This window comes from Ostrea edulis, chromosome 10 (genome assembly GCF_947568905.1).
Source record: "Ostrea edulis chromosome 10, xbOstEdul1.1, whole genome shotgun sequence".
NCBI lineage: Eukaryota > Metazoa > Mollusca > Bivalvia > Ostreida > Ostreidae > Ostrea > Ostrea edulis.
Window position 1 is genome coordinate 20,726,718 of NC_079173.1, and position 21,192 is coordinate 20,747,909.

Genomic DNA, 21,192 nt, shown 5'->3' on the forward strand with positions numbered 1-21,192 from the left:
GTGACCCTCTCCAGAACATCGTGGTCAATTGTTAGTGATATTAGTATTGAGGCACTCCATATTGTGTGACTTCCAAGTTTGCTTATGTCATGACTCTTTGGGGCTATACTGGGCCACAATATGGGATCCAAATTTTCATGGGAATAGAGATTGATTTTTTTTTTAAAATATCGCAACAGCAGGGCCAATGGTGACTCAAGTTAGTGATGTTGTCCATGGGCCTCTTGTTTGGAGATCTGATGCCCCCTCTTGTTTTGAGATGTTTATATTCCCTATCCTTTTTTGGAGATTTGACGTCCCGTCCTTTTGTTTTAAGGTTTGATTTTCCCGTATCTTGTTTGGAGATCTTATACGCCCCCTGCTTTTGGGATGTTTATCTCCCTTTTTTTTTTTTTTTTTAAAGATGATATGCCTCCCCCTTTTTCTTTTGAGGTTTGATTTCCCCTATCTTGTTTGGAGATCTGATGCCCCCTCCCCCTTTTGTTTTGAGATTTGAGATGTTTATATTCCCCTATCTTGTTTGAAGATCTGATGCCCCCCCCTCCTTTTGTTTGAGGTTTGATTTCCCCCCTCTTGTTTGGAGATCTCCCCCCCCCCCCATCCCCCCCCCCCCATTTTGTTTTGAGATCTTAATGTCTACTTCAAGGTTTTGATTTCCCTCTCCTCTTTTGAAGATTTGGTGTCTCCTCCATTTGAGGTGATAATGGATTGACTTTCCAAATTTGTTGACAGATCAGCTGTATGAGACATTTCATTCTGATAGGGAACTGACAATGTAAGACAATTTATATAATGTGAATTGATTTAACAATCAGGAGCCATGGTTATGAATAAAACTAGACATTTAGTTGTTGCAGCATTCTGAGGTAATAATGATATCGACATTAACTGACTAATTTGGACTATTTGTAGTCTTCGCCTGACATAGAAGTTTTGATAGTCCCCCACCAGAGTCTGGTCAATGACCCTTTTAAATATCTTGCATCAGTGACAGTTCATTGTTTTTGTTTAGAGTAGTAGCTACAAGGGTTTGTGCTCAGAATTAGATTAATTCCATTCATATTATATTCATATTAGTCAGACTGGAGAAAAAACAACCTAAAAATGAAATGTTGACTCGCTCCAAAGATCTATCAAAGTTATGTGAATCTTGGGATGGAGTGAGGGCTAATGAATAGCTAGGATGTTCATTTTATAGGCTTATAATTTCTGTCCCGGCCATGAGCATATTGTTTTTTACAATTTCAATATCAGTTTTAGGTAATTTAAAATACTATATTCAATGATTTAATGCATCATTTTTGTGTCATATATGTGACAATTAAACACCGAGTTATTCTGAATTAAGTTTTCTGCGAGTTTCATCCTTCATATTCGATACTCTTCTATTTTCACATTGTGCTGCATATGTGAGGATATGAACTGCGATGTTTCATTCCAGCATACAAAGTGCTTCTTGAAAAAAAAATGCAGGCATGTCAAGCATAAACTTTGTCTGTTTGCTGCATGTATATATATGTCCACAAAAACCTTTAAACTTTAAGCCATCACTTTTGAATGGTTAGTGATAGGACTTTCATGTTTCATATGTGTATTCCTTGTGACAAGACCTATCCAAAATTTTGACCTACTTTGGGTACCAGGTTTTCTTTGCTGCCATATGTGCATCCATGCAGCCATCTGTGTTTCACAAACACGTACATCTTGTTTTATCTCAGAAAGTCATGTTTCTTTGACCTGCGGGTATGAGCTCAATATTAGATAACCCCAATTTCATCCCAGTTTATGCTTTCCTGTATAATGGAAATGAGTATGGATGAAAAAGTACATATATAGATAAGAAACAGTGATCAATCTCATTACTTATATAAAGAATACAAAATATTGAGAGTGGGGCAAACAAAAACCTCTGGATACACTAGAGGTTGGATCAGATGCCTAGGAGGAGTAAGCAACCCTTGTTGAATGATCACACCTACTGTGAGCTGTATATTATGTTCAGGTAAACTAAGTAATCCCTAGTCAAAAGTATGTAAAGAATGACCTAACAGGTAGTATGACCACATTTGGCCAAATGATAGGTTGTATTTGTAAATAAGGTTGTTGTAACAATCATTGAATTTGTGAAATGCTTACTTTAGATGAGACTGTTGAAGCCTTAAGTTATAACACCCAACATATTTGACCGTAGTTTGTCTTGATTTAAAAACTGATCATATGCAGAACATGCTCTTGTGTATCGAATCAGTTGAGAGACATAATCACAACATGCAGGTGATAATGGAATGTTGTTAGATAGATATGGGGCTATACGGTGTGTATTTTGGATGCAAATATGTAGTGGGGGCAATCTAATTAAAATTAGATGTTGGATCCGCTCGCATACTCGCTACACAAACATCTTGCAACATCCCGTAGAGGGTCACGTCAGAGGTCAAATTCGATTGACCAATGAAATCACCGCTCACAAAATCATTGAATGTTTGTTGAAGCCGATAGTGATACCGAATTTGACCTCTGACGTGACCCTCTATGGGATGTTTTTAGATGTTTGTGTAGCGAGTATGCAAGCGGATCCAACATCTAATTTCAATTAGATTGTAGTGGGGGTGGGGCAATGGAGTTGATTGAGAGTTCAAAACCACCATGTACCCTATGAGTTTTGGAGAAAATAAAAATCAATATTTTTGCTTTGTTTATGCACTTCCAGTTGTAAAGTACTAAATGTTAGTGCCAAGTTACAACTGAACCCCAAAAAACAATTGCACATGGTGAAACCTACTTCCCTTGGAAAAACTTCTGGATTCGCATTTATACCTGTTTATTTACTCGGTCAAATTAAATTAGTCACAATTTAGCTGTTAAACATATTAATGATATTTACATTTTGCATGCTCTATGCTAAATAGTACACTTAGAATGACGTAACATTATTTTGTGATTAGAACTCATTGTCTATCTGTCTGTTCTACCCACCTTAATTCACAGCTGTAACCAATGGTTAGGGAGGCCGGCTTACATGACAGCTGACAAGTGGAAGCGTTGATTAAGGGAGGTTGATAGTAGAATTGTTGGTCAGCGAGAATGAAATTTGGGAGTAGATCTTGTTAGTGTCAATTTAGACATTTGTGAGTGTAATTTTGTTCTGTTTTTAATATTAAAACAATTATGTTTGCATTATTCATTTGCCTTGTCATATTTATTTGTCAACTTTAATAGCATTGGTTTATTTATTACATGTTGCTGTGTTGTATGGCAAATGGTGGATTTTAAAACTTTATAACTGAGGGTGCATGGGTAGAGTGGTGGTATCTGCATTGGCATACACCCCCCCCCCCTCCTTTGTAAAGTGATAAAGCAGCTATCAAAGCCATGCAAATATTTATTTACAGCTCTTGTGATGCAGCTAATTTTGATTATCAGTATGCTATTTTTGGCATATTCTGTTTTATATTTAGTTATGCATGCATGCAACATACTTCATACATTTATGAATGCAACTCCTTGAAAGTCCAAAACTAATGGCCCCTGGTAATTAATTGATAGTAAAACCTGACTTTATACACACATAAATCTCTTTGTTTTAAGATTTGATTAAGCTGCTGCAACTGTTGTTCCTATATTGTTTAACAGGTACTCAATATATTCTGGTCCAAGATAGATATCAAATGAACACTTTAGGCTTCCATGCATACATAGAACACTTCTATAGTTACTGACTGTCCGAGGTGATTTCTGATGGTAGAACTGCTTATAGTATAGGGGAGGGTCTCTCGGGATGTGGCCCACAATAGGAGATAAATGATTACCCTTATAATAACAGTGGGAATAGGGAGATATATTTAGGTCTGATAGATGTGCCTCTCTTTGTGGTTAATGTTCCGCCTCACGCTGCTTACAGAAATCAATTTTTAAAAATGGCCATTATTGTGTTATTCATAGAAGTTTAATGAATATTGAATAATTGTACTATCGAGAGGTAATTCATCTGCGAATGAGAAATAAATAGATAGAGTTCTTCATTTAATATTTAGGAAATACATTTATTGCCGTCATTTGGTGATACTGTACTTGTTTACTTAGCACTTTAAGGTCTGTTCTCCACGTCAGGGGGGTGTGGCTCTCTCTCTCTCCAAACCAGTGGTTATACTGTACTTATTTACTTAGCACTTTAAGGTCTGTTCTCCACGTCAGGGGAGCGCGGCTCTCTCTCTCCAAACCAGTGGTTATACTGTACATGTTAAAATCACCCAATTGTTATGTTTAGGTCCTAGTTTAAGTGAAAAAAAAATGAGAATTGTATCAGTAAGGCAATGAAAGTAAACTGAAAATAGCAGGGTTGCTGTAAATTAGCACTATTGTGTAGCCTAAATGGCTATTTAATGAGAGGATATAGGGTACTTTGGAAAAGATTTTAGAATTCTAGGTATCAATTTTTACATGACAAGTACATACATGTACTTTGATATAATGCAGATACCTAGCTATAATAATTATAAAAATGCATTAAGAAGTGAAATTTGAAGTTGTTTTAAATTGACTGAAACAAGCAAACTGAAATTTCAACTCTGACCATTGCATTGAATTGGAAGTCAAAAAATAAGTGGGGCAATAATTGAAATGAATTTATTATTTTGTTGTATTTTTCAGACAGTTTATGATGTCTTGACAGCAACACAAGGGGCATAACTCCTGATCCAGCAGGAACACTTTATACCATGGCCAGCTTCTTCCGCCGAAAACGAGGTCTCATTTTTAAATTCATTGTTGGAATTCCAGCTTTATGGTTTTTGATTGTGATATTTACGACATATCAAGGGAAACTAAGTGATAGTGACGATGAAAAACGCCAAGAGCGTGAAATAATCCACAGAGAAAGAGACATCGTACCTCCGCAAAATAATCATATACACTTAGGTGATAGTGATAAATTAAACCATGATAGAAAAATTCATGCAGAGGAAAGGCAGGACCTAGACCAGAAAATTCAGGCAGATAAACGTGAGAGTGAGCACCGGCGTGCGGAGAAGGTGCAGGCACCTGTTGTAGAGGAGAAGAACGATGATACACTGAGGTATAGAAAGAAGGAACCCTTGCCAGAGAGACCGTATGTGGACCCTAATGCACCAGGTATGATACATAATGAGGTAAAAGATTGTATCACTCTGAATGAGATTGTTCAAGATGTGTTCCACAAAGACTGTAGGACACCTGGGAGGTCTGTTGCACCAGAGTGGGAGGTTATAATCACGTGAAGTGATTTGAGTGTGATTCGAGTGTGTATGGATATGTATTGTGTATGGATATCACATTCGTGTGTGTGTGTGTGTGCACTAGGTAAGTGTGGTGTGCATGTGTTTTCTTTAGACTGATACTGAATTTGGTGAAAATAACAGGACTGCACACACATAATTGTTACCATAGCAACAGGACTGCACACACATAATTGTTACCATAGCAACAGGACTGCACACACATAATTGTTACCGATTGGAACAGGACTGCACACACACCTAATCATTACCATTTTATTGTCTTCAATTTGGAACAAAATAAGATGTGTATATATCATCATTTATTGTTATGGAGAGGACTTATATAGCCAGTGCCTGCTGTCCGGTCCTTTTATGATTTATCATAATAAGATAATGTTTAGATAAAAAGATTAAATCACTTATTGTTGATTTCAAAGAATGCTGCCTATAGTTGCTCCACAATTAACTTAACAAATTGCTCAATGAAGTTTTGGTGACATTTAATAGCAGTATTTAATATCAGCATATATACATATATAAAATATGTGTTAGCGTACATTTCATGAATTTTCTGACTAAACTGGATCAATTTTGCTGACTAAGATTTCAAGCAGGTTGCATGAAACAGACACCTTTGTCAATCATTCATCAAAATTTGTATTCTTTGAGCCAGCTAGTGGTTAGTTGGGAAAATTACAAAACCTCATATTTTTACAGATCCAACAAATGTTTTACTAGTCCATTAATCAAGATTAATTGTGGTACTCAAATATTTCTATCTTCATCAATGATTGAAATTGTGAGTTTTCTCAAAAACTTAGAAGGAAAATGAATAGATGTAAATATATCCAAGGCAGATTATAGAAATAACTCAGATGTATTTGATAGGAAATAACCCTAGTGAAATTTGTTTGAAATTATAATAAGAGGGGGTGATCATCTTATAACCTGACAACCTAAAATCTTAAAAAAGGTAGAGATTCCTTCATCAAACACTCAGTTAATGTGAGAGTCACCGGCCTTTCAGATGAAACATATTGCATAAGCTCTATCATCATTAGAAGTACATTAAATACCATTAGCAGTGCCTGAGATTTCTAGCAATGTCTGAGACCTTTAGCAGTGCCTGAGATTTCTAGCAATGTCTGAGATCTTTAGCAGTACCCGAGATTTCTGGCAATGTCAGAGACCTTTAGTAGTGCCTGAGATTTCTAGCAATGTCTGGAGACCTTTAGCAGTGCCTGAGAATCTAGCAATGTCCGGAGACCTTTAGCAGTACCTAAGATTGCTAACAATGTCTGGGTCAGACCTTCAGTAGTGCCTGAGATTTCTAGCAATGTCTGAGACCTTTAGCTGTGCTTGAGATTTCTAGCAATGTCTGAGACCTTTAGCAGTACCTAAGATTGCTAACAATGTCTGAGACCTTTAGTAGTGCCTGAGATTTCTAGCAATGTCCGGAGACCTTTAGCTGTGCCTGAGAATCTAGCAATGTCTGAGACCTTTAGCAGTGCCTGAGATTTCTAGCAATGTCCGGAGACCTTTAGCAGTGCCTGGGATTTCTAGCAATGCCTGAGACCTTAAGCAGTGCATTAATACCTTTAGCTGTGCTTAAGATGTCGTGCAGTGCTTGCGACCTCTGCTATCTATGTTGGCTATGATTGAAACAGAAAGTTCGTGGTGAATCCCTAGAGATAGAGTTTTGGCTTCTATGGCATAGCACCAGTTTTTCCTTTTCATAAATCATAAAAATCTGAAGCTACTAGTATGTTGTGATTGAATTTTAAGGAGGCTGAGTATTTCGAGTCTAACGAGTTTTGAAATCTATTTGATTACTTGATGCAAGCTTGGCTAACATTAGACAGCATTAATGAGGTTTGATGTATTGCTGTGACAGACAAAACAGCCAGGATTGAAGGCAGGGAATCCGGAATTTGTCATCCCCTCCTTATCCCCCATAAATCTATATAACACAATGTCTCCCAGTTTTGTGGAAACATTTGTATCTTGATTTTACGTTTAACAAATGGAAAAGCTGAAATGTGAAGGGTTTTTTTTTTGTTGTTGGTGATATTGAAAACTATTTTCTTCATCATTTGTTGACTGCACTGTATAGCAATAAGACCAGAGGGCATTGATCCACGTCGAATTCTCAGAAATGAGGAAAGCTGAAATTCTCACTTGGTAAATTATGAAATACAAATTCCCAAGGACTTCATTTAGGCTGATCAATGTTTGAGAAAAGCAAGCTGTAGATACAGAGTTCAATGATTTGGAGATTTACTATTCATGCAGTTTTAAAAAAGTATTTTATGTCACTATATATATGCATTTGAAACATTGCATTTAACAAAGAAAAGGCAAACTTTAGGTACTGTATCAATTCCAAAGAACATGATTTGGGGTGATCAATGTTTGGGAAAAGCAAGCTGTAAATTTTAAGGGAGTCTTAGTGGAGGTTTACTATGCATGCAGTTTTTAAGAATTTTATGTCACCATGTATATATGCATGCATTAAAAACATAGCATTAAAAAGATTGCTATATTAATGAATGAAAAGCAAACTGCAGTGTGTGTGTGTGTGTGTGCATGTATATACATATATATATATATATATAATCCAAATAGAAAGAGTTGATATCACACAGTCAAAATAATTCAATAAAAAAAGCAGGAAAATATACAGTTCCAAAATATATTTAAATCACTAGCGCTTTCTGGATTTTAACATCCATCCTCAGGTGAATACAAATTGATAATTAATAATATTATTAATTTGTATTCACCTAAGGATGGATGTTAAAATCCAGAAAGCGCTAGTGATTTATATATATTTTGGAACTGTATATTTTCCTGCTTTTTTTATTGAATTATATATATATATATATACACACACACACATTAGTTGCTTTTGATTCATACCGTCCTGTACATATTGCAATGACAGTATTGTAACCAAAAGAATTCAGTAAGCTTTACAAATATAGTTGAACTTAGGTATCTCAAACACTGATATCTGGAATACCATGGATATATCGAAGTGATTTGGAAGTCCCAACCACTTATTCTTTAAGTATTTTAACCTCGCTATCTTGAATCCTTGGATATCTCGAGGCTTTTTCTTGGTCCAATCGAGTTCGAGATAATGAGGTTTGACTGTAAATAGGTAGAGTGATTATTGTATTATCATGGAATTTGTTAAGAGATATTATATCATGTGAAGTGTGTTGTGTTATGTACAGTAAAAATTAGATGTATAACAAATACTGCAATGAGTGGAAGATGTGTACATATAACAATATATATATAACAGTAACATGCATAAAAACAGCAGACACTGTATTTACAATGTAAATATTACAAAACCATTTAATATTGTAGAAAATGACTTAATATTACAAGAACACACATGATGGTAAATAAAATCTGTTGTATTATAATATAAAATGATCTCATATGGAAGAAATACTACATTATGATTTTATATTTTGGTAAGTGGAATATTTTATATAACAATATTATATAAACCAATCTAGATTAACAGTCATTATTAGAGTCTATTGAATTGATGTTTGGTTATTTTTAGGTGAGGCTGGGAAAGCAGTAGTTATAGACAAGGACAAACTGTCTCCCGATGAGAAGAAAAAGTTTGATGATGGCTGGCAGAGGAACGCATTTAACCAGTACGCCAGTGACATGATCTCACTTCATCGTACTCTACCAGACGTCCGAGATCCCGAGTAAGATTTGTCATTATGTTCGATCACCCATGAATTGTTTTAACTTTGCACTTTAAGGCCATGAAGAATTAATGACTTGGTTCTCGGGCCAATTTTGTCGAAAATAGATGAGGGAGAGTGTTTTTTCTTTTCTTTTTATCTAACAAAAAATAGATGAGGGAGTATTTTTTAAAATTCAAAACACATGACTTTTAAACAGTCCTAGCAATTTTAAAGAACAAGAATTAGAAAAACCTCCCATGATGTGCTATGGCAGAATAACTGTTGTGTCTTAATTTTGTATCTGTACCGATCTTAACACCATTACTATGAAATATTTGGAGCTACGTAACTCTGCTGGTCATTAGCAAAATTTTGATCATTTATACAAATGTCAGGATGACCCAGACTCGTTAAAACGTTTTACAGATGCTATATTCTCTTATGTGTTTGAGAATTCCAGATTTTTTTTTGATTTTTTTTTTGGCATTGGAAGAGCACATGAGAAAATTTATTCATTTATGGATAAAAATGGTTACTGCTTATTGTTAACAGATGCTGGAAGGCCCGAGAACCAAGTGATTAATTTTTTAAAGACATAACAGCATGGTGATGTGTGCATATTATAACTAATTTTATTTTTAAAAATACATGAGGGTATGAACTGCAACACTTCATGTTGGAATACTTCATGAAGCATGGTAGCACTTCATGAAAAGTGTGCCGGTGTCAAGCATTACAGTTCGTGCCGTCATGTATTTTCAGTAATGAAGTTTATTTCTTATATCTCAGTATTTGAAACTCACTGCAAAATGAGCTAGACATGCAGGGCTGACTGCATGTAAAAATTGTGAGCCTTGCTAAAGACCTACTAGCCCTGAATAAATAATTGCCGTTTTTAAATTACAAGTAAATATTTGCTAATTAAAGTGATTATATCACTGTAGGACTCGATCAATTCTCATAACTTCAATCGCGATTATATATCATTTTATAAAGCCCTTGTCTTTTAATAACTTTACCAGTACGATGAGTAGATTTGATACATGTATATCTATTGTTGTTTAGTGAAAATTTTAACTTGTCCGGTTGGGTGTCTCTACTAAGAAATTTTCTCGCCCGCATGTAAAATTTATGCATGTTGGGGGCACAGTTATTTCAAATGCTGTATATTTACATTTACTTCTGAGTCATTTCTATTGGAATTTCCAATTGTTAAAATATATGTACTCTCAGGGTCTGACATTTACTTTTTTGAGCACTAGACCAGTCGGGCTACTTCAAATGATTTTTGCTAGACCTGCATGCATGACCTTAAATCCACTAGCCCCGACCAACTTTCCAGAAACTGATAGTTTCTCCATATTTAAATGTACTTAATTCAAATGACAAACATTGAGTTTGCATGAACTAAAACGTACTTAATTGTCTAAAAAAAAAAGAGCTTTAATCTCGTCATTCAATTTATAATGCTTTCATTTTCAAACACATTTTCTGTTTCTTTCAATTCTACCCGGCACGGAAATTCTCTAGTCCATTTAAAATAAAATGACCTCAACTGTTTTTTTTTTTTTTAAATCTGTTTCATAATTAAGCCCTGCTTTGTTTCTTCCCAACCTTTTACTTTTTGGGGGGGGGGCATCTTTTCTTGAGGACGAGAAGTCGTATTTGAATATAGAGACATTTCCCAACATATTTCAACACCGAAAAATAGCTGTTTACTACGTAATTTATTAATTTGATAAACACTTTCTTATATTTGATTCAAATAAACTGGGGTTGTTTTTTAAAATGAAAATAAATCCATCTAAAACATAACTTTACACACATTATCATCGAGTAGATCTCGTAAAACATCACTTCCGACCGCGACTTATTTATTAGAAATAGAAATAGTGATTGTACCATCATGCAGTTCAAAATTGCTCGCAAACTCTACAGTTATTCTTTTTTAGTTAAGAATAAAATATCTTATGGTTTAAAGTAAAGTTTCTTGTTTATTTTTTCAACACGACCAGTCGGACTAGTACGTACATCAACATTTTACCCGACCGGACCTACAATTTAGTAGACTCAGTTGGTCGGACGTGCCCTAGTGTCAAACCCTGCATACTACATTCATCAAGACTCATACGGGCATTGTTCACAGCTGCACCACATTCATGAGGAAATGGCAGTTGAGACCGCAAAAACCGAGGCCCCTTGTCACAGCAGGTGTGGCACGATAAAGATCCCTCCCTGCTCAATGGCCATATTAGTGCCGAGCATAAAGCTTAAATTTTTGCAATCCTTCACGGGCAATGGGGATGTCTCCATATGAGTGAAAAATCCTCAAGAGGGACGTTAAACAATATAAAACCAATCAATCATTTGTAACTTCAATTATTTTTAAGAAATATTTCTAGAAATATAAATTTGAAACGCAAAAAATGAAAAATATAACTATGTAAGAAAATCATGAACTGAACATTTGAATCTGCAGTGATAAGCTATCTAGTGTACAATGCATGTTTTTTATCGGTTGCTCTTCTGAATAAAAATTAAGTTGCATCAGTAATGTAAGCTAAACATGTTTTAGGCATTTGAGAGGCTTATCAACGTTATATTCAATTAGTTTTTCATTAATTTTCAGTTGTTCCTGCAAAACAGTTGCTAATGTGCTTAAAGTGAGTCTAGGAAAGAAATCTAAATCCGTTTCACTAAAAACTTCATTATTATTTTCCTGAATATCTGCTTGCCCTGCCAATTTAATTGCATAGTCAGTGATCAATTTCAGTTAAATTTCATTCTCAGCCCATTTTATGCTATTATCTCATAAATTATGTGTATCAGAGGAGTTGTATGAGAATAGTACTCAAACCATAAAACAGAGATTTTGCCTTTTTTCTGACACTTGAGTTAGCATGATTCTTGAAGTGTGGACTTTCCTTCAAACCATAAAAGCAATAATGGAGAAGCATGCAACGAAAGTGAACACTCCATTTAAGCCAGTTTTATTTAGCTTGGTAAGGCTCTGTCCACCATTACACAACTCAGACCATTATAATATGTTAGACTCTCTCCACCGTTACACAACTCAGACCATTATAATGAGTTAGACTCGCTCCACCATTACACAACTCAGACCATTATAATGAGTTAAACCCTCTCCACTGTTACACAACTCAGACCATTATAATGAGTTAGACTCACTCCACCGTTACACAACTCAGACCATTATAATGAGTTAGACCCTCTCCACTGTTACACAACTCAGACCATTATAATGAGTTAAACCCTCTCCACTGTTACACAACTCAGACCATTATAATGAGTTAGACTCACTCCACCGTTACACAACTCAGACCATTATAATGTGTTGGACTCACTCCACCGTGACACAACTCAGACCATTATAATGAGTTAGACTCACTCCACCATTACACAACTCAGACCATTATAATGTGTTAGACTCACTCCACTGTGACACAACTCAGATCATTATAATGAGTTAGACTCACTCCACCGTTACACAACTCAGACCATTATAATGTGTTAGACTCACTCCACCGTTACACAACTCAGACCATTATAATGTGTTGGACCCTCTCCACTGTTACACAACTCAGATCATTATAATGAGTTAGACTCACTCCACCATTACACAACTCAGACCATTATAATGTGTTAGACCCTCTCCACTGTTACACAACTCAGATCATTATAATGAGTTAGACTCACTCCACCGTTACACAACTCAGATCATTATAATGAGTTAGACCCTCTCCACCGTTACACAACTCAGATCATTATAATGAGTTAGACTCACTCCACCGTTACACAACTCAGACCATTATAATGTGTTAGACTCACTCCACTGTGACACAACTCAGACCATTATAATGAGTTAGACTCATTCCACCATTACACAACTCAGACCATTATAATATGTTAAACCCTCTCCATTTTTACACAGTTTTAGCCATTGTGGTATGTTAAGTAGACGATATTCAATGTTTTGTTGTTGGATATGGAATTTATTTCACAAGTGAGACAGGATTTTTTTTTTTTTTGAATTTCATGAGAGTGAAACACAAGAGAAAATATTTTTTACAATCTTGTCTCACGAGTGAAATAAACTATAATTAACAACAAAAACATTGAATTTTCTGTTTATTAAACTTTTTTTTTTTTTTTTTAAAAATTCCTGAACCACTTTAAGCTGTCCCTGTATTGCGTTTAAAACAATATTGCACAGAAAATACAAGTACCTTAAGGAATATGCAAAATATATAGAAATCAATACATTTGAACAATAAGATAAATTTAATTCAATTTTATTAAGGGTATTCAAATAAAAAACATGAAAAATTCATTGAATCAATGTATTAATGAAAATGAAGGTGTCTTGTGTATGACTGATGGATATTGTGACAAGTAGTCCTGTGCAGTTGTTATTTTCATGCTTTGAAAATGGTACTTTTGTTGAAAATAACAACTTTGAAAATGTCAATTTTTATTCAATGGATAAATTTCAGTATTTCACTGATGAAAATGTAATAAACAAATTTACTACTGGAGTAATAAACTCTGCAAGTAGACATTCTCTACAAGCAGATAGACAAACCCAATACAAGAGAAAACAATCTCTACTAGCAGAAAGACAAACCTAATACAAAAGAAAACAATCTCTACAAACAGAAAGACAAACCCAATACAAGAGAAAACAATCTCTACAAGCAGAAAGACAAACCCAATACAAGAGAAAACAATCTCTACTAGCAGAAAGACAAACCTAATACAAAAGAAAACAATCTCTACAAGCAGATAGATAAACCCAATACAAGAGAAAACAATCTTTACAAGCAGAAAGACAAACTCAATACAAGAGAAAACAATCTCTACTAGCAGAAAGACAAACCTAATACAAAAGAAAACAATCTCTACAAGCAGATAGATAAACCCAATACAAGAGAAAACAATCTTTACAAGCAGAAAGACAAACCCAATACAAGAGAAAACAATCTCTACTAGCAGAAAGACAAACCTAATACAAAAGAAAACAATCTCTACAAGCAGAAAGACAAACCCAATACAAGAGAAAACAATCTCTACAAGCAGAAAGACAAACCCAATACAAGAGAAAACAATCTCTACTAGCAGAAAGACAAACCTAATACAAGAGAAAACAATCTCTACAAACAGAAAGACAAACCCAATACAAGAGAAAACAATCTCTACAATCAGAAAGACAAACCCAATACAAGAGAAAACAATCTCTACTAACAGAAAGACAAACCTAATACAAGAGAAAACAATCTCTACAAGCAGAAAGACAAATCTAATACAAGAGAAAACAATCTCCACAAGCAGAAAGACAAACCTAATACAAGAGAAAATGATCTCTACAAGCAGAAAGACAAACCCAATACAAGAGAAAACAATCTCTACAAGCAGAAAGACAAACCCAATACAAGAGAAAACAATCTCTACTAGCACAGATGTTTTAGTTAGATGACCTTGACCTGTACTGTAGGGATTCACATGCAGTAATCTTGTGAGGGCAGTCTGAAGATGAAATCAATTTGGACTTGTGCAGTGGACCAACAAAAATGAGATTGAGGGACTCTCCAGTTTTCAAATTTAGCACTTCTTCTCAACAATAATCAATTTTCGGAATGCTCGAGAACTTCATTTTTTTTTTTTTAAGATTTGCTGTCTTTTCTGCAGGATTTAAAGTCCCTGGAGAAAATTATTTCAGATAAATCATCAATCATTCAACAATTTTTGAGTATGATATGTTTCTGAGGTGTTAGTCACACAAGCTTGTATTCCGGAACTTGTTTTAATTTATAGACATGCAGATCCAGTGTCACAAACCACGTGATCAAAAATGTCATCCCGAGTTTTGAAATCCTAGACAAAGAAACTTGAAACGTGTAGTCATTTTGACACCTTTTTATAGATTTGTCCATCATATAGTGACAGCTGCCACAAATTCACTGATGATGCCCTGTGTCACAGCAAGTGTGTCACGATAAAGATCCCTTCCTGCTCAAAGGCCATAAGCATCCAGCATATATAGGCCTAAATTTTGCAGCCTTCACCGGCAATGGTGACGTCTCCATATGAGTGAAAGATTCTCGAGAGGAACGTTATTTAAACAATATAAAACCAACCTAAATATTGCATTTTGGGAGCTTCATTAAGGCTGTCATTATAATAGTGGAAATTTATAACAGTAATTAGATAAACCATGGCAACTTTTAAAATAACTATCAGTGTTTTTATTTTGACGAGAAATGCTTATTTCTCGAACATCACCTGTATGTGAAACCAACATTACCCATGTTGATTATGATATCACATACTTTTTATGATTTACATTACGTGTAGACGTAAAATATTTTGTACTGTTTTCTTCAAATTTTGATTTGATATACATAGCTTTCTGAGCAGCAGCCTTGCTTGTTTTTTTTTAGTTTACATCTAAAATATATTAACCAGTTTCAGGTATGCTCATTCTGACTGTCTAATTAGTTTTACATCAAGTTCAAATGAGAATTTTAATCTTCTGAACAGATCATGAAGTTCCTGAATTAATGCACCAAACGGTAAATAAAATGTGAGAAAAATAATCCTTCATTATTTACTCTGTGGGATAGGGAAATTTCCACCTCAGGGGCAAGATTCCCTGTCTTGGACTCGATCAGAAAAGCCTCGTACTTTTTTAAGACTGGGAATCTTGTCTCAGCCTCATCCTAGACTGGGAATCTTGTCCCTCGGTGGAATTTTCAGTCCAGTCCCACACTCTCGTACTAATGAAGGATTCTGTCCTCTGTCAGTATATGTATTGTCCTCTGATTCTGATTGTTGATGATGCATTGTAGATGTAAGGATCTAAAGTACAAGGACAATCTGCCTGACACCAGCGTGGTGGTTTGTTTCCACAATGAAGCCTGGACTGTTCTGTTACGTACCGTACACAGTATCATCGACAGATCTCCGCCTCACCTACTGAAGGAAATCATTCTAGTGGACGATTTCTCCGATATGGGTAAGGCCAAAATAAACTGTATGTGTGTTTCTGGTTTCCCGACCCTATCTACCTTTTTGCTAACGACCCTAAGTATTTTATTGACGATATATACGTTGTGGCCGAGTGGACTTACGCACTGGTTTGACAATCTTGCTAGGCGGTGGGTGCCGTACGTCGCTGGTTCAACCCCGGGCTGGGGCGAAAATTTTCAGTACCTAGTTGTGATTATTTAGTGCTTTATATATATATATATATATATATATATATATATATATATATATAAAAGAAAATAAGAATTCTGAATTTTTAATCCAGAATTTGTTTTCGTTTTGCATTTTGGTCTCTCTGATTTACATTTTGACTTTAAGTAACTATTGATCTACATGTGTAATAAGTAATTGTAATGTATATAGATCTATATTGAAAGCATATCAAAAACTATAAGAATTAAAATAAAATGTTTTATTGAAATACCTACCCTACCTGATTTTTGGGGGAAGTGAAATAGGAAACACACATACATTTTATTTTGGCCTAATGACTCCTGTGATGATGTATTTACATATGCATGGATTATGTAATGCTATTTTTACTGTCAAGGAGGAAGTGCAGTTTAAATTTTCAATAGGTTTTTGCAGTTTTGCAAAGTCTCGCATCAGAAATTAGCAATTCATGTGTTTTTATTACGTGACTATAATGCTTATTTCTGCAAGATCATCTTTGAAATGACAAGAATTTTAAATCAATTCTTAATCATTGATTTTCGCTCTTTGTGTTCTATGTAATTTTTGTTGTATTGGATAGTGAGGCTTACTGAGGTAACTCTCAGAACAAAAATAAAGGCGAGACTGATTATTTGCATGTGAAAAAACTATATAGGTTCTTTAAGTACACAATTGATATGCAAATGAGCTGAAGCATTGATTCAGTGATCGTCAACTCGTCAATTGTCCACACATGATTTAGTCATTTTTATAAAACGTGCTCTGCAGCATGCGGGAAATTCTACATGTTCAATAAGACTTTAAAATCAGTTTCCATTGTTTTATTGCTGTTAGCAATATACTTTCACATGTTTCTATTGATTGATGGTGTCCCCAAGGCTGGGGCTAGTCCTGGTGGATATTAAAAATTTAATTGATTCCTGGAACCCCCAACATGTTAAAGAATCAACCACAAAATGTCACATTGATTAATTAACGGTAATCAATGTTTTAAACTTACGCAAAACATTATCAGTAAAGAGCAAAAGCACGATATACAAGTATTTGGAATTATGAAAGATATATTAGAATGTCATACACTTTGTCAATTCAGAGTGTTGAACTCTGTACAATGCTTTACAGATTTAAATACCTTCAGGGCAGGATAGTTAACTTCAAAATAGGAAATTATGAATTTTATTTATAGGATTCCCATTTTATCTGTCATGCTTTAGAAATATAACAGCTAGGCTCTGATTTTTCTGGAGGTTTTATTAAAACTATTAGATTTGTGCTCGTAGAAATGATTCATTTGGGATGAGAACTGGCAATCCATGTTTAATTTATTGTAGATGATGTGTTCTCCATACCACGTAAAATAACATGCACATAGATTGATGAAAGAGTTTTTTACTTTTCTTTAACATTATAAAGATTTGAAAAATAAGAATCATGTCCCTGTTAAAGGTGGTGTTTGGAACAAAGGTACAATTAGGTCTGGTGAATAGCCACAAATGATAGATATGGGAAAAATAAAGAATCTGTATGGGCAGAATGAAGTTAGCCTTGCCTGGTTTTTGGAACAAAGGTACTTGTAGGTGTGATTAGGGGTGTGACTTTTCCTCTTTTTAGAGGAAATCCTCTGATTTGCTCAATTTTCGTAGAAAATGCAATGCTCTGGGTTCGATCTTAAGTGACAGAAAATTATATTTTTCCAGGTAGGATGAAGTGTTTTCCTCCATTTTTGACCTGTTTTCCTTTGATTTCTGAGGAATTCAGACACATCCCTGCCTGGTGAATTATAGCCACAAATGATAAAAAGTTATGGGAAAATATTTCACAAGGAATTAAGAATCTGTGTGGGCAGAATGAAGTTAGCAAAGTTAACGGAGGTTCGTGATGGTTTTGTTTTGTTGACTGATTTTACTGATTTGATTCCTCAGATCACCTGAAACAACCACTGCAAGACTACGTTGCCAAACTGAGGAACGTCAAAGTTGTGAGAACAAAGAAACGCGAGGGGCTGATCCGGGCGCGTCTCCTTGGTTACTCGGTGGCAACAGGAGAAGTGCTGACCTATCTGGACTCGCACTGTGAATGTGCTGAAGGTTGTATTCTTGTTTCTTGAAATAGTGCTTTGTATATACAGTGTATTATGTGGCCATGTAAATGTTGTGAAGGGAGTATTCTACTTCACGCTCACACTGGGACGTTGTGACAAATATTCCGCTTTATTACATTCATATTGAATTAATGATGCCTCACACATCAGATTCAGTGGTCTGGTGCATATTCATTTGATATTTTAAATTCCTGCAACTAGAAAGAGCACAAGTTGAGAGAATATTTTTTATTGTGCAATTACATTTGCATCATGGACGAAAACCAATCAAATTTCATTATCTCTCTACCTTTAGAACCAATCAAATTTCATAATCTCTCTACCTTTAGAACCAATCGAATTTCATTATCTCTCTACCTTTAGAACCAATCGAATTTCATTATCTCTTTACCTTTAGAACCAATCAAATTTCATTATCTCTCTGCCTTTAGAATGTTGCGTAGACTTTGTAAACGGTGATTTAAGAAGTGCAGTTCAAGTAATCACGTTGACAATTTATTTTTCAGCATTTGATGTCATGATTAATTTATCAATCTTCCTTGCAGCGTCTTTTGAGAACAGAACTATTAACTGTAACTTCCAGCAATACTTTCCATGCCCTTCTTGTGTAATGATGTCTGTTGTTGGATTCTAACCAGTCATGTGCCATTTCTAGGTTGGCTTGAACCTCTCCTAGATCGTATTGCTGAAAACAAATCCATTGTTGTTTGCCCTGTAATAGATGTGATAGAGGATGACTCCTTCAAATATCAGTATGGGAATGCCAGGGCCACAAGTATTGGGGGTTTTGATTGGAACATGCAGTTTAACTGGCATGCGATCCCTGATTACGAACGCAAACGCAGAGATAACAAGGATTATCTACCCGTCAGGTATTCCCCACGCTGCACGATATGTCATCGATGTCTGTGTTGTGTAGGCTTTGATGTTAGACTAATTCCTAAACGGAGAAAACATGTAAATTGTTGCACTTCATTGATTTAAACGCTGCGTGCATGAAACATCAGCATGTCAATGTTGAACAGCAATTTGAATACCCGACTACATATAACAGCTGCATGGGAATGGTTTCAGACGTATATAAGCCTAGTAATGTGACGTTAGTTGATATTAACAAGCATGTTTAATTCCGGAGGGGTGGTTCTACGACGGAAAATCCAGTTTTCCTCTCTCTTTTTCAGTAATATTTTAATGGAAGCGCTTTTCAAAAAGGATACAATATCTAATGACAATATGGCATTGCATCTGCTGTTTGACATAGATTTTAAAACGAATGGATTGCATTATACAATCTTTGTACTCTTTAATCAAGAATTTTATCTCTTATTTATAAGGCTATGATTAACCATCAGCTATCATGCTTGCATCAAAATTGGAGATTGCTGGAAACGAGAAAATTATAACCAACAGTTCTTGGTTTGGTCTGACAAACAGTCTCGGAATAAAAGTGGTCCGTGTTAGAATTCTTTGCTTTCCAAAATTTGTTCAGGCAATTTACCTATTGGTACACTTTGGCCCCACAACACCGTGGTCTGTGACAAGAGAATTTAAGGGAAGTGCGACAATTTATGTTCAGTGTAGGATTTCTTGGATCTAACATATCACATCTGCCTTGTTTAATTCTACACTTTAACTTATTTTTTTCTCTAAGGTTGAATAACACGTCAGTACATTTTTTTTTCTCTCAGAAAATTACCATAGATACCAAAATAAAATCAGATATGATTATGTTTTTTCGGGTTAGCACAGTGAATCCAGGCATTATTAGGCTGACAATGTTCAGTTATATACCTCTGGGTTAAGCAATATATGAGACTGGCAGTGTGTATTTTAGTGCCATAGGTATTTTCGATTTGAATTTGTTTTTATTAATGAGTTTACTTTGCTATGTAAGATAAAAAAAAAAATTATTTCCAACTCCATCTTCTATAAATAGTTTTAATTCATGGTAATTTTTGAGATTGACTGTTATGCCTCCTTAAAAGCAAACGTGAATTTCTTACCTCATTAATACACATTTTGATCTAAAACTTATGCATATTAACAAAGTCTCCTCGCTTTGTAGTGCAAGAATAATCTTTTATATTGAGATTTATACATAACTGTCATATCGTATAGTCATTTCCCATCACTGCCTCCAATGTTAAGAAGACGGACTGACAATTATAAAGACATTGACATGTCGGGGTTAATGTTTTACCACTATAGTTACAATAATACACAGTGAAATATTCTGGCAACAACACCCCCCCCCCCCCCCCCCCCCCCACCTTTGCCTTTCAGTAAAAAAAAAAGAAAGTCTAACAGATTTGTTGTTTTTAGCCAATCAGCATCTTTTGTGGAAGAGATTTGGGCATGCATTCTTGAAACTAGCAAATCAACATCTCACCTGAATGAAGATGGCTCATAGATAAAATTGGTTATATTTAAAAAAAAAAAAAAAAAAAAATAATAATAATAAACTTAATATTTGAAATTAAATTGGCAGGCTGGCTTGAACCCTTGTTGGGACGTATTGCGGAGGACAAGCGTCATGTTGTGGCACCAGTCATAGACAACATTAACGATGATACACTTCAGTTCGCATGGTTTAATCCTGACCAAATTCATGTCGGGAAGTTCGATTGGGACTTGACATTCAATTGGATGCCAATCCCATCCTATGTGAAGGACAAAATGAAAACAAATGTTGACCCGGTTAGGTTGGTGTCAGATTCGTGGCATTAGGGCGTATGTCCGATCTCTTTGCTAAGGTTTGGCTTCTCCAACTTCGTCTTTTCCAACTGAACATCCAAGCACTTATTTCTGCTAGCAATGACACAAACACACATGTATCCCATCCCAAACAGTATCTGCTAGAGTTCAACTCCAGCATGCT

At 35.2% G+C, this 21,192-nt stretch overlaps 1 protein-coding gene across 42 annotated transcripts in view; it reads left to right on the top strand.

Moving 5' to 3' along the window:
• LOC125665493 (polypeptide N-acetylgalactosaminyltransferase 5-like) overlaps positions 1-21,192 on the top strand; it is an 82,522-nt gene that overhangs the window by 39,355 nt on the left and 21,975 nt on the right. For 22 of the 42 annotated variants that reach the window (XM_056152220.1, XM_056152203.1, XM_056152207.1 and 19 more), the window contains 5 exons: positions 4,651-5,130; positions 8,839-8,992; positions 15,841-16,007; positions 18,136-18,300; positions 18,970-19,186. In XM_056152220.1, coding sequence (XP_056008195.1) covers positions 4,719-5,130; positions 8,839-8,992; positions 15,841-16,007; positions 18,136-18,300; positions 18,970-19,186 — 1,115 coding nt within the window. In that variant the 5' untranslated portion in view covers positions 4,651-4,718. Of the gene's footprint in view, positions 1-4,650; positions 5,131-8,838; positions 8,993-15,840; positions 16,008-18,135; positions 18,301-18,969; positions 19,187-20,802; positions 21,017-21,192 lie in introns of all 42 variants that reach the window. The other 20 variants (XM_056152199.1, XM_056152228.1, XM_048898144.2 and 17 more) reach the window with 2 other exon arrangements.